Below are 11,617 nucleotides of genomic sequence, written 5' to 3' on the forward strand. Positions count from 1 at the left end.
CCCTTGCCTTTCGGATCTTGGTCCTGGAGACCGCTCCATCTTGTAGCGGATAGAAAGGGGTCGCTGACATCGCGGCGGAACGTTGACGGAGGGAAAGCCCATGGGTTGCGGTGTTTGACGTTGGTAACGGGTGAACTTGGGTCTGGTGTACGGAGGCGTTGCGAGAGTCTGTGGTACTCTAGCGGGGCAGATTATCGGCGAGGATTCCCAAGGGCGAAGCGGGAACTGGGCGTCAGTAAGGTGCGAGAGGCGTTGACATAGGGTAGATCTGGTGACAGTCGGTGACGTGCATTAACGCTGAAAGACGACGGCGGGCTCTCTGAGGTTCTTCAACCGTCGGAACTGTTGGGACTACAAGGTTTCCGAGCTATGCGAAACGGACGCAACTCGAGCGGGGGATTGTGTCGGAAGACGGTTGCCTCTTCGTGCTGATACATAAACAACGCTTTGCTGCGTATCGAAGTTGGGTGTTGTACTGCTGTCGGCTGAGCCGGGACGATGGCAGAATAATGGAGATTTGGTGGTTGACGGTCGGTCAAAATGCAAAATTTGCTGGTGGGATGCTCGGAGTTTAGAGTGTCTGCGGAGAGCCCAAGTCGGGAGGTGGAACCGGCGGAGAGTTTTGGCTGCCCAGCGATGGACGACACGGCGGGTGATTGTCGAGTACTGAGGCGGTTGATGTTTCGGGAAATCGCTTCGGAAAGTCCAAAGGCGATGATTTTGGAAATGGTTGGCTTTTTTAAAAAAGAATTGCGGAGATGTGGTTTGGCAGAAGAAAGTTTTCAGGGCGCAGAAAGAGAAAACGTTTTGAGAAAGCAGGCCAGATTCGGTGGAGAAAGAGAATCAGGAACACAGGTGGTCCAGGCCTGAGGCAACCGCGCTAAGAAGGGGTGCTTCGTTGCGTTGCCCCATCCCCGCCCAGGTTGAAGACTCAAGAGCCTGATCGGGTGGGGCTGCCCGAGTGGAAGTTGCTGGAACTCGCCCCCCACGACTCCGCCCGGTCTTTGTGACTCGGATCCCCTCGGCTCCTGCGAGTCTGCACAGTTATTGGGGGCAGCCAGGCCCTCGACCATCCATCAGTCCGATGCAAGCAAACCCTTCTTTGATTTTTGATGATTTATTTTTGAAACCCGTTGGATATTAAATTTTGACTGCATTTGGCAAAGGCAATGGATGGCCACTAACAAAACTAAACGAAACGAGATCCCACCAACCCCTTGTGCGGAATTAACGGCCCTGCAGCCATGTGCCACAGTGAGTGGATTCAAAGATCCCCAACCTGCATTCGAAACGCAACGGGCCACGACGCCGAGTGGATTGTAAGGGATCCACGTGCCAGGGCTTCGGGACACTGGATCACGGGGCACTGCCTGGCTGTTTCTATTTAGTAGTTATATCCAACATGGTTTATCCAAGTCTCATCAGGCCTTGCCCAACTCCTTCGCTATTGTGCCGATCAGCGCCCGTTTGCCTAGACACATCTTCTGGTTGGGCGGAGGGCTTGACTCGGGTTTCGCTGGGGCGGCAACGGCAAAAGCGGCCAGTCCAGCACTCCCGCGGGGGGGTATTGTGGCACCCAAGCACACCAGGCGTTGTCTCGGGTACAACACCTTGGGGTATGTATACTTTGTGCTCTGCGCGCCCACCGGCTTGCTGGCATGTCCTACTTTTCACTCATGGCCTCCAACGGATCAAACCTCAGCAGGCATCTCTGTCCCGCCGGGCGCGATGAGATCAGCTGATCCGACATCTCCATGCCGGCGGCCGTCATGCTCGCGTCCGGGAGCGTGGTAAACCTGGAGTAGACGGCCTGGAGCAACAGCTTCATCTCAGCCAGTGCCAGGCTGCGCCACACCGGGGGATGTCAGCAAATCGCTCACTTCTTCTCACTGTCGCACGATAGCACCACCAGCATGGAGGAGTTGTGTAAGGCACAGACAGACAGGGATGCAACCAAAAACAAACAAAAAAAAAAAAAACGTACTGCTTGCCAACACAGCCCCGCCCGCCATTGGCGAAGGCGAAGAAAAGCCGCTTCCGCTCGGCGTCGCCCTTGGGCTCCAGCCACCGCTCGGGCCGGAATGCGTCGGGCTCCGGGAACACCTCCCCGTCCATCCTCTGCACCGAGTAGGCCTGGCAGCTAACCGTCGTCCCCTGCGGCAGGAAGAACCCGTCGATCGTCCGCCCGCCGCCGGGCACGTAGCGCGGGAGGGACATGGGGATGGCCGGGAAGCAGCGCAGGCCTTCCAGGACCACGGCGTCGAGGTAGGGCAAGCGGTCGAAGCTCGCGCCCGGGTGGGCGAGGAGCTCGCGCTGTAGTGCTCGTTGGTAGGGCATGGATGCCGGCTGGGAGAGCTCCCACATCAGGAAGCAGAGGGCGTCGCCCGTGGTGTCGATGCCGGCGGCCATGTGGTCGAGGCACTCGGCGGCGATGTCCAGGGCGTCGAGGTGGTAGTTGGGCCCCTGCAGGCGGTTGAGCAGCGTGAAGGGCGCCGTGTCGGTCAGGGCACACGTGTCAAGCACGAAGTCGTCAGCCAGTGGCGTCTCGCGTGGTTTGGCGAACAGGTAGAGGACTTGTCCGAGGATCTTGTGCGCTGTTGGCCAGTAGAATTGGAAGAGTCGATCTGGGGTTTGTCAGTGGTAGGCTCGAAGATTGGGGTGTGGTCTGACGTGCTCTGGAGGCTGTCGTCGAAGGTTACTTCGCGCATGATCTCTTCGTCCTTGCTGCTTAGGAGCGAGTCCGTCCCGTTGGGGTGGAAGAGGTGGTGGGTGACGCAGTCAAAAGCGTATGAATGAAGGCCTGGTGTGTGAGCTTGAGTTAGTGTCGGTCCTCGTTCGTCAAGTTTAGCAAACGCATACTGATCTAGGACATATGTTAGCGTAATCTCAAAATACATAACTGAGGTGAACACACATAGAGATCAAGGCTTCCGCCAACAGATTGGAAGCACTTCTTGACGAAGTTGCCAGCGCGGTCAGCAATCCCGTCAAGGGACTGCGGCCGGACGACATTGGTGTTGGCGTAGCGGTCTGCAAGGATGCGTTTCCTCTTTGCATGCTAATAAGGTCAGATATTAGAAACCACCATACGATGGCTTGGAAAGGGCCTCACATCGTCCTTGTTCAGAGTAGTGAACATGGTCCTATACCCGGTTTCAGTACTCATTATCTAGTTGCTTTCACTCCCTCTGCAGGAAATCATACCGTCTCCCGTAGACCTTGAACATATCATAAAACTCGGTCTTATCGTAGCCACTACCGCCAGAGCAGTAGATTTCCTTGACCGCCGCGGCCGAGGCAAAGACAACCTCGTTTGGGGCAATCCGGACCGTGGGTCCATACTTCAGGTGTAAGTGATGCACATAGCGAGTCCTATTTGTCCTGAACTCGTGCCACTTCAGAACTAGGGTAGTGAACTTGGCGTGCCATGGTCCGGGGATTTTGTTGAGGGGCGATGTGAGACGTTGCCGGAGAGCGTGGACGGCGAGGAGGAAAACGACAAGGGAGATGAGGAGCGGGGAGAGCATGTTGGTGTGAGATGAGGCTGCCTATCCAAGTGGCATGTGGAAGTGAAAGGCTTGCTCTTTGGGAAGTTTGGAGTTCACCGGGCTTGGCCGGGCAGTGTCATGGGAGCCACAGGGCACAGGGATGGGGCTGGAGTCGGCTAGTACGGAGGGGTAACCGGCGTGCACGGGCCCGTAATGCCGGTATCCTCCCGTATCGGTGCCGGATGCCCGGGGGGTCAGCTAGCCAGGGGGTTGAATGCGACATGCCGAGGTGTATTTGTTTCCAGAATAGACGTTTAAGAGGGGTGTAACAAGGTTTTGATATTTGGGCCTTGGACAGCGTAAATATTTAATACCGAAGCTTCAATGACTTTGTTGAACCTTTGTTGTTTCGGCTCTCCTCTTGACACTTTACCCCTCCCGCGAGTCCAATCTCTCAACCTTGGGCAAATACCGAGTCCTTATTTTGCCTGCGGCGGGTACTTCTTGCCATCCTTCTCAACCTTGGGTTCGCAAATGCACCACTCATCCTCGGGAACGTTTGCAAAAACAGACGCGAGGTGGCTGCCGCAGCCGAACCAGGCCTGCTTGTCTGTATTGACCGTCAGTTCCAGACCACATCCGTTACAAAACATTCGGTTGGCCTTACTGCAGGTTTGACAGATAGTACCCATGCACATGGTGTAGATACTGGAGTTGAAGCTGGAGTCGAAGTTGGGATTGGGGTTGGTTGGAGTTGAGAATTGATGAAATTGGATTTTTGGAGTGGTGAAGGCTGGAAGGGTCCGGTTGTTGTTGCTACCCGTCACTTTCCGCTAGCCTGGACATCTGATAATTATATGCGCTCGAGCTTTCCGTCTCCGTACCGCCCCGTTAGTCATGCGGCAAAAGGGTCGCCGACTCGTGAGACTGTCGCAAAGACCCCACCGTCACAATCGCCGACTGTAGCGGGGTTTGGCGGGGTGATCCCCATGGCGTATCTTTCAGTTGCTGGTATTGTCACGTCGTAATTATAGTACCGAACTGTTCCCCGATGTCCGAGGCCCGCGACATCCGGCCGACAACAGTCTCACGGTTTAACAACCTGCTGCTCAAAGCCCAGCCAAGAACCGGGCCACCCGATCCGCGAGCCACTCCTGTCCGGCGTCGTTGTCCACACGGTGATTCGCGCCTGGAATGAGCCCGCTGAGCTCGCTGGCAATACCGGGCCTGCAGAAGCTTTTCCATTTCTTGACGAGTCCCATGACGTCAATCTCGGCGGGCACCCATTCGTCCTTCTCGGAGGGCACAATGAGCACCGGCTGCTCCAGCTTGCCCCAGATCTCCGCTAGTTTGCTGTCTGGCAGGTCCGACGAGAAGTAATCATCGTCGCCTCTAGGTAGGGATTGTCAGCGCCCGTGATCCAGACTGCTTGCTCGGCAGTTGCGTAGGAGAAGGAATCATAGAAAACAAAATAGAAAATGGAAAAGCAAACACAACAGAAAAGCTCACCCAACTCCCGCCAGCGAAGCCCACCGATACGCCGTCACCGGCCCATCCCTCCACCCCTTGGGCATCACCTCCCGATCCATAACCACATCCCCCTTCCCCTCCCTGACCAACCTCCCCGCCACCTCCAACGACGCCTTCACCTTCCCCCTCATCCTCCCCCCATCCCCAATGGCCTCCCGATCCGACACCGGCCCCTGCAAGATGAGCCCATCCACCTCCACCCCCTCCCACCCCTCCCCCCCATCCCTCAACGCACCCGCGTACGCCAAACAGTCCTGACACCCCGTACTATGCCCCATCAACACCACCCTCCGCATCCCCCTCCCACCACCACCACCACCCCCAGAACCAGAAGAACCACAACCACCGCGCAGGTAGCGCACCAACCCCGCCAGCTCGCGCGCGTCCTGCGCGAGCGAGGCCGTGCCGAACCCCGCGAACGCGCTGCTCAGCCGCGCCTCGAACACGGCGTAGCGATCGGTGTCGGGCAGGGCGGGCGTGGTGAGCAGGTGGGCGGCGAGATGGCGCGGGTAGGGGATGGTGTGGGGCCCGTCGCCGAGGCCGCCGATGAAGATGAGGGCGTTTTGGGGTTGGGTTTGGTTTGGGGAGTTGGGGGAGGGGAGGTGTTCGTAGGTTTGGACGAGGCGGTTGGGGTTGGTGGCGGAGGGGTAGTGGTGGACTTGGACGGGGTAGGAGGGAGGAAGGGTGGTGGTGGAGGTGGTGGTGGTGGTCGACATTTTGAGATGGGTAAGGGGTGAGTGGATTTTGATAGTGTGACGAAAATGTCGTGTTGTGGTTTGTGCTCGAGAAGAGAAACCGAATTTGAGCGTTGTGAGGAGACGAGGTTGATACATGCAGCTTCCTTGGCCATCAAGGTGCGTAGATGAGATGCAAATTGACGATTGGAACTGCGGGGTTAGGGGCGGGCAAGCGGTACTTGGGTGTTGATCTGCATGGCGTAAGTCAAGTTTAACGACACACAAATCCGTAGAACACCTGAAGCTCAGAAAAGACGAGCTCTTATTGTTCATCTCATATGTGAACTTCGGAATTATTTACGTGGGTACCTAACTTACACAGGATAAATACGAATCCCAAAACCTCGCCTTTCTATTGCCAGCTACCCCCTCGAGAAATGATGTTGGTTGAAAAGATCCGAGAATAGAACTAACCGATTAAATCTAAACCGCACAAACAATGCTTGTAAGGCTGGGCGTCTGAATATCTAAATAGTGAGTCAAAAATGAGTAGCGTCTCGAGCTTCATGTAACAGTCACATCAACCCGTCCCCGCACATAAACCACATTGCCGCCTCAAAATGAATACAATCCAACATCGCCTATCGGCCGATTTCTATGTTTGTTTTGTACCGTACTGTATAACAATGCACGCCAGTGTGCATCATGCAACTACAACAACAACACCCCCCACCCTTCCACCACATCTACACCCCCCCCCCCCCCCAAATTCAAACTCACCACATTACCATCATCTAAACCAGACCACCCCCCACCACCTCTCACAGGCTCAACCTAGCGGAGGGATTCCAGGGTATGCAACAAACCCCAACTCCAACACCTCACCTCACCTCCCCCTCCCAGCAGCGCCCTCCTCCGCCGGCCAAATCTCTCTCCACCATCTCAATTGCCCCCAGACTCGGAAACCGCATTCTGGAAATCCCGCACATAATCATCCTTCTCCGCGGTCGTCATCCTCAGCAGCGCCGACCCCTGCTCCGCCGGGCAGATCCACCGCCAGCAGCGCCTCAGAACCGCCGCCGCCACCACCGCTAACTACTACTACTCCCTGCAACAGCGTTGGTGGAAGAAGGGCACTCTGAGCTTGGGCGACGACAGGCCCCGCGCGTTGGCCGACAGGTCCGGCATGAGCGGGGTCATTTTGGCGGGGTACGGGGGGCGTCCGCCTGGTAGAGGCTTGTTGAGGTGGGTGGGTTTCGGCGGGGCCGGCGGCCGGTTGCTGCCGGTGGTGGTGGCGGCCATGGTTCGGCCGGTGGCGGAGGGCTCGACGCCTATCGCTGCCGACGGGCGTTGCGGTTGCGGTGGCTGCCCGCCCCCGCCCGTGGGTTTCCGCGGGACGGCTGGTTTGTTGTGGGCGCCTTCGCTCGGCTGGTTGGAGTTGGGGTTGGGAGGGGCGGCGGCGGCGTCGGAGTAGTGGCCATAGCCCTGAGCGGTGCGCGGGATTGTGGTGGAGGCGCGGTTGCTCTCGTCGATAAGGCTTTGGACCTTGTTCTGGATGGAGGCGACGCGTGAGACGCCGCCGATGCTCTTGGGTGGGGGTACGGGCGGACCACCACCACCGGTTCGCTGGCCTACGCGCTGTCTGTACTCGGCCTGTGCGGCGGCCACGCGTGCTTCCTCTTGCGCGAGCATGCGCGCCTCCTGCTCGCGGCGCATTTCAGGCGTCATGTCTTCCCATTCCGGTGACTGGCCATCGTCGCTGCGGCCGTCGACGGCCTCGGATCCGGCGATAGGCGTGAGAGTGTGGCGATCGTGGTGTTCGAGGTCTTTGAGTGGAGACGGTGTGCGCGGTTGGGGTGGCCCGGTCGTGTTGGCCTCGAAGCGCTTGAAGGCATCGCCGAACTTGCCGGCGAGGATGTTTTTGGTGCCGGCGCCGAGCGACGAGAGACTGCCTCGCTTGGGGTGCTGCTTGGCGAACTTGTCCTTCTTCGGATCCCAGTCCTCCATCGCGCGGAGGAAGTCCACGTTGGATTCGATGTTTGTCTCTTCGTCCGGGCTTGGCGGTTGGCTCCTCTCTAACGAGAGCCTCGGAGAGGGCAGAGCAGGAGACTTGGCTCTTGTTTCCTGTTTCCCCGTAGAAACTCGAGGGTGGGATTCTAGGTGCGTGCTAACGGGTCTTGGCCTCACAGTGAGTCGCGACCCGGGCCTGACCGGATCCCAGTTGCTCCAGGTTCGGCCTTCCGCCTTCTAATGACGGCCTCGACGATGAGGGGTGGCGTGCGTGTGTTTGTTGGGCAACCACGCCCTGGAACGAAGGCGTCCGAGAACCCATTGCTTCGCCAGGGGGCGGTGGGTTTTGGTTAGTCAGTGCCGGCCGAGGGACACTGGCCGCTCGGTGACGATCACTGGGAGGGAAACGCTGGATTTGGTACGGCGCAACTTGTTCTAGGGACGGGGACGTCATGGTCCCTATTGACACCATGGTCGGCTTGGGAGGTGGGGGCGGTGTTTGTGAGAGAGCCTGTAGTTCAGGGGTGTTCGAGATGATGGTTGATGCACGGCTGACCTCGCGCGGTTTTGAGGGAGCGGTGGCTGATTTAAGGGGCGGAGACATGACCGACGGGTTTGGTCTGCTAATATCCATAGACTGCCTCGGGCTTGGTGCAGCGGGCGCGGAGGAGGGAGGGGGCTTCACTTGGAACGCCTCATCTGCCAATCTTTCGGCAACCCGCTGGGACAGATCCTTTGGCTGTAGTGGCGAGTTGGTCAAGCCGTCGTCGAACTCGAACTTCTGGCCTTTGTCGTGAAGCAGAGAGAATTGGTCGAGGGTTGGGAACTTGCTGGACAGCTCATCGCCCTTCACAACGGCCCTGGAGTCAAGGGCAGCGAAGGGGTCGCCGTCGGTCACCTTGCCGGGAGACGGACTGGGCCGGTTCGGCTGCGGCGACTGGGCAACAGGCACCCTTCCCCGTCGCATGCGCTCAACTTCGGGAACCACCGGTTGGTGGTGGGTGGGTTGTGGGGAGAAGACGGCGCCGACGGCCGGCGGCGACTTGGCCCCATGGGGGTCGGGCAGAGGTTGGTCGCGCCGGTGGGCGTCCGCTTGCGATTTGCTTGAGTAAATCTGATGGGGCATGAATAAGTCATAAGCGAGAACAAAAAAGCGACTTCTATTACTCACATCCTTGACCGGAGGCTCTCGGTTTTGCATTGCGCAAGCCTCACGGAGCACCTGATAAATATTGGGTCTGACCTGCGGGTTCTCGCGCAGCATCCAGGCTGCTTATCATCAGCACTCGGCGGCACGCAAACGGTGTCTTCCAGCCTTACCAATGAGCCCCTTAAGCCTGTCGGAAAAGGCAGGGTGGCTGGGGAACCGATAGCTCGCATTAAGAATGGCAAGTTGCCCCTGCTCCTCAAACGGCGTAGTGTAGTAGCAAAGCTTGTAGAGCAAGACGCCGAGCGCCCAGATGTCGGACTTCTCGTCGATGGGCTGTTTCCTATAGACATCGACCATCTCCGGACTCCGGTATTGCATGGTCGTGTGTTTTTGCACGTCCTCATCCATGGCGCGGCACTCGGCGGTGGTGGTGGGCGCGGCGCGCGGGGGGGCTGCCGATCCGAAATCGCAGAGCTTGAACTTGCGGGCGGACCCGACCATGGTGATGAGCACGTTTTCGACTTTCAGATCGCGGTGTAGGAGCGCTGGGCGCAAGTAGTGCATGCAGGCGACGCCCTCGGCAACATCGGCGAAGATGTTGAGGATCTCGGGCTCGGTCAGGCGATGCTGCAGGCGCGTGTTCATGAAGTCGATCAGCCCACCGCCGTTGCAGTATTCCATGAGCAGGAAGACCTCGTAGCCGCCGCCGCGCAGCTCCGAGGCGTGCGAGTCGATGTAGGTGACAATGGCGCGGTGGCCCTTGAGGCGCTTCATGGTTTCGACCTCGGTGCGCATCCCCCGCAGCGAGTCCTTGTCCGGGACCGCCACCCGCTTCAACACGGCCTGATCCGTCCCGTTGACGGGTGTCGGCATCTTGACCAGGTACACGTGTGCAAACCCGCTCCTCAGATAGGTATTTCTGGATAACCACGCGGTGGCTTCCAACTTGTATCTTGGTCCCGGGCGAGAAGGTACCGGCCGGGACACCAGCAGCCACCGGCGCGGGGGCGGCGTGGGCCACCCCGTAGTTTGCGGGCGCCGCATGACCGTACGACGCCATTTGTGGTTTCGTTTCTCCCTCTCTCACGCGGTAGGGGGATTCCCAATATTAGGGGCGTCGGTAGAGGGGTCGATTCGCGGGCGCAAGGGACGGGAGACGAGATACCCGTGGACGGCGGTGGGAGTGGGAGGAGAGAAGCTCGGTACTTGGGGCAGAGTCGGGGAGCGAGCTCAGGTCATCGAGGAGAGCGTCGTCGTGCGGGATTCGTTTACGATACAGGATTCATGGCCGCGGTCCTCGCCGGTCCGAGTAAAGTAGCACAAATTAGGCGGTGGAGGAGAGCGGGATGACGAAGAGCGAGTCCCTACCAAGAGGCTGAGTTTCGAGGTTGAATGTCCATGCCAGGTACCGACAATGCACCCACCGCCGCCGACACCCTGCGTTGGCCAAGTGGGGCCAGCTGGCATTTGGGCTTGGCGGGTGACCTCTGTGGGCCAGGGAGGGGTCAAAAGATTGCAGCAGGAAACGTCAACTTCCAGGCACCAAAGCATGCCAAAAACTGCTTCCAAAGGCTGCCTGTTGAACCCCTCGGTTTGCGATCCAGCATGGGTGAGCGTGTCCCTGATCTCAACCACCTTTCACATGTGACGCAACCTGCAACCAACCAAATCAATGCCAAAACCTGCCACTAACTAACTGGAATCAGAACACCAAGCGCTGGTTCGAAAAAGGGGCTTGTGACTCTCCACAGTTGTGGGAGTGCTCGAGATTGACTAATTTGGCCTTTATTAGAGATGATGTCTCAATATGCAGTTACGAGAGCATCGCTAGGTTCAGGACATATCTAAGCATCTTGATCAACATCACCTCCCCAACAGCCCCTGAAAGAACAGGTTTCGTCCTCACTTAGGACACGTTTCCGCACACTGGTGGGCAGGAATCCCGCTCCCTTCAGTCGTTAAATCTGTGTTATGGACACGTAGACCAGACGGTAAATAGGCAAGTTCGCGCAGGTTGATCCTTCATACGAGGTGAAGAGGAAAGGGGGGTGGTTTGTGCATTTCTCACTCGACTACCTTTTATCCCAATGCCATTTTCGTCAAGGAAGGGAGAGATAAATATCCGGATTACGGAGCACCGAAGTTCTACTAGGCTCTAGTCTCGAGTCAATAGCAAGCCTAGGTAATAAAAAGACAAGATAGATCCTACAGTGCTATGAAACAAGTGTAGTCAAGTTTACCCTTGCACCACCACCTGCCTGACCGATGCTAGCTACACCGCAACCCGCACCCGTTCCCATCCCCTCCATGCTCGCAAACCGGAACTCAAATCCCTTCACAACGGGTGCCTCCCTGGCCTGAGCCATCCCCCGCTCATACAACGCCAGCCAGACGGCATCCCCATTGATCGTCTCCAGTGCCTCCCTCAGCTCAGGGTGCTGCGGCAGCACATCAACAACCAACCCAAGGATATCATCAAACATGTCATCCTCGACCCTCACAAACGCCACAACCGCCGTCAGCAACCCCAGCACCGCCTCCCACACCTGTGACGCCTGCGCAAACCTCCCAAGCGCGCCCCCAGACGGCCCCGAACTCTCCACCATCCTGGTCCCATCCCCAGCCGCACCCTCCCTCACGGGGACTAATATCCCCTCCTTCTTCCCTCCACCCATACTACCACCTCCAACCTCCATCCCCATCAACAGCCCCGACCTACCACCGCCCTTTCCCCTCTTCTCCCCGTTCGCCCTCCCCTTCAC

General features: G+C 58.1%; 3 protein-coding genes across 3 annotated transcripts; all 3 read right to left on the reverse strand.

The window, feature by feature from the left end:
- Positions 1 to 1,663: 1,663 nt before the first annotated feature.
- Positions 1,664 to 3,527, reverse strand: CHGG_02966 (uncharacterized protein; the record flags this gene model as incomplete). Its single annotated transcript, XM_001229481.1, has 6 exons — positions 1,664 to 1,844; positions 1,985 to 2,624; positions 2,860 to 2,863; positions 2,915 to 3,030; positions 3,091 to 3,143; positions 3,205 to 3,527. 6 exons carry the CDS (start codon positions 3,525 to 3,527, stop codon positions 1,664 to 1,666), a joined length of 1,317 nt encoding a protein of 438 aa, XP_001229482.1.
- Positions 3,528 to 4,597: 1,070 nt separating this feature from the next.
- Positions 4,598 to 5,734, reverse strand: CHGG_02967 (uncharacterized protein; the record flags this gene model as incomplete). The annotated part of the gene is made up of 2 exons (XM_001229482.1): positions 4,598 to 4,880; positions 4,998 to 5,734. 2 exons carry the CDS (start codon positions 5,732 to 5,734, stop codon positions 4,598 to 4,600), a joined length of 1,020 nt encoding a protein of 339 aa, XP_001229483.1.
- Positions 5,735 to 6,796: 1,062 nt separating this feature from the next.
- Positions 6,797 to 9,728, reverse strand: CHGG_02968 (uncharacterized protein; the record flags this gene model as incomplete). The annotated part of the gene is made up of 4 exons (XM_001229483.1): positions 6,797 to 7,819; positions 7,896 to 8,819; positions 8,877 to 8,974; positions 9,026 to 9,728. The coding sequence occupies 4 exons, from the start codon at positions 9,726 to 9,728 to the stop codon at positions 6,797 to 6,799; spliced, it is 2,748 nt and encodes a 915-aa protein (XP_001229484.1).
- Between the last annotated feature and the right edge of the window lie 1,889 nt (positions 9,729 to 11,617).

The sequence above is a fragment of the Chaetomium globosum genome, genomic scaffold (genome assembly GCF_000143365.1).
Source record: "Chaetomium globosum CBS 148.51 scaffold_2 genomic scaffold, whole genome shotgun sequence".
NCBI classification, from domain to species: domain Eukaryota; kingdom Fungi; phylum Ascomycota; class Sordariomycetes; order Sordariales; family Chaetomiaceae; genus Chaetomium; species Chaetomium globosum.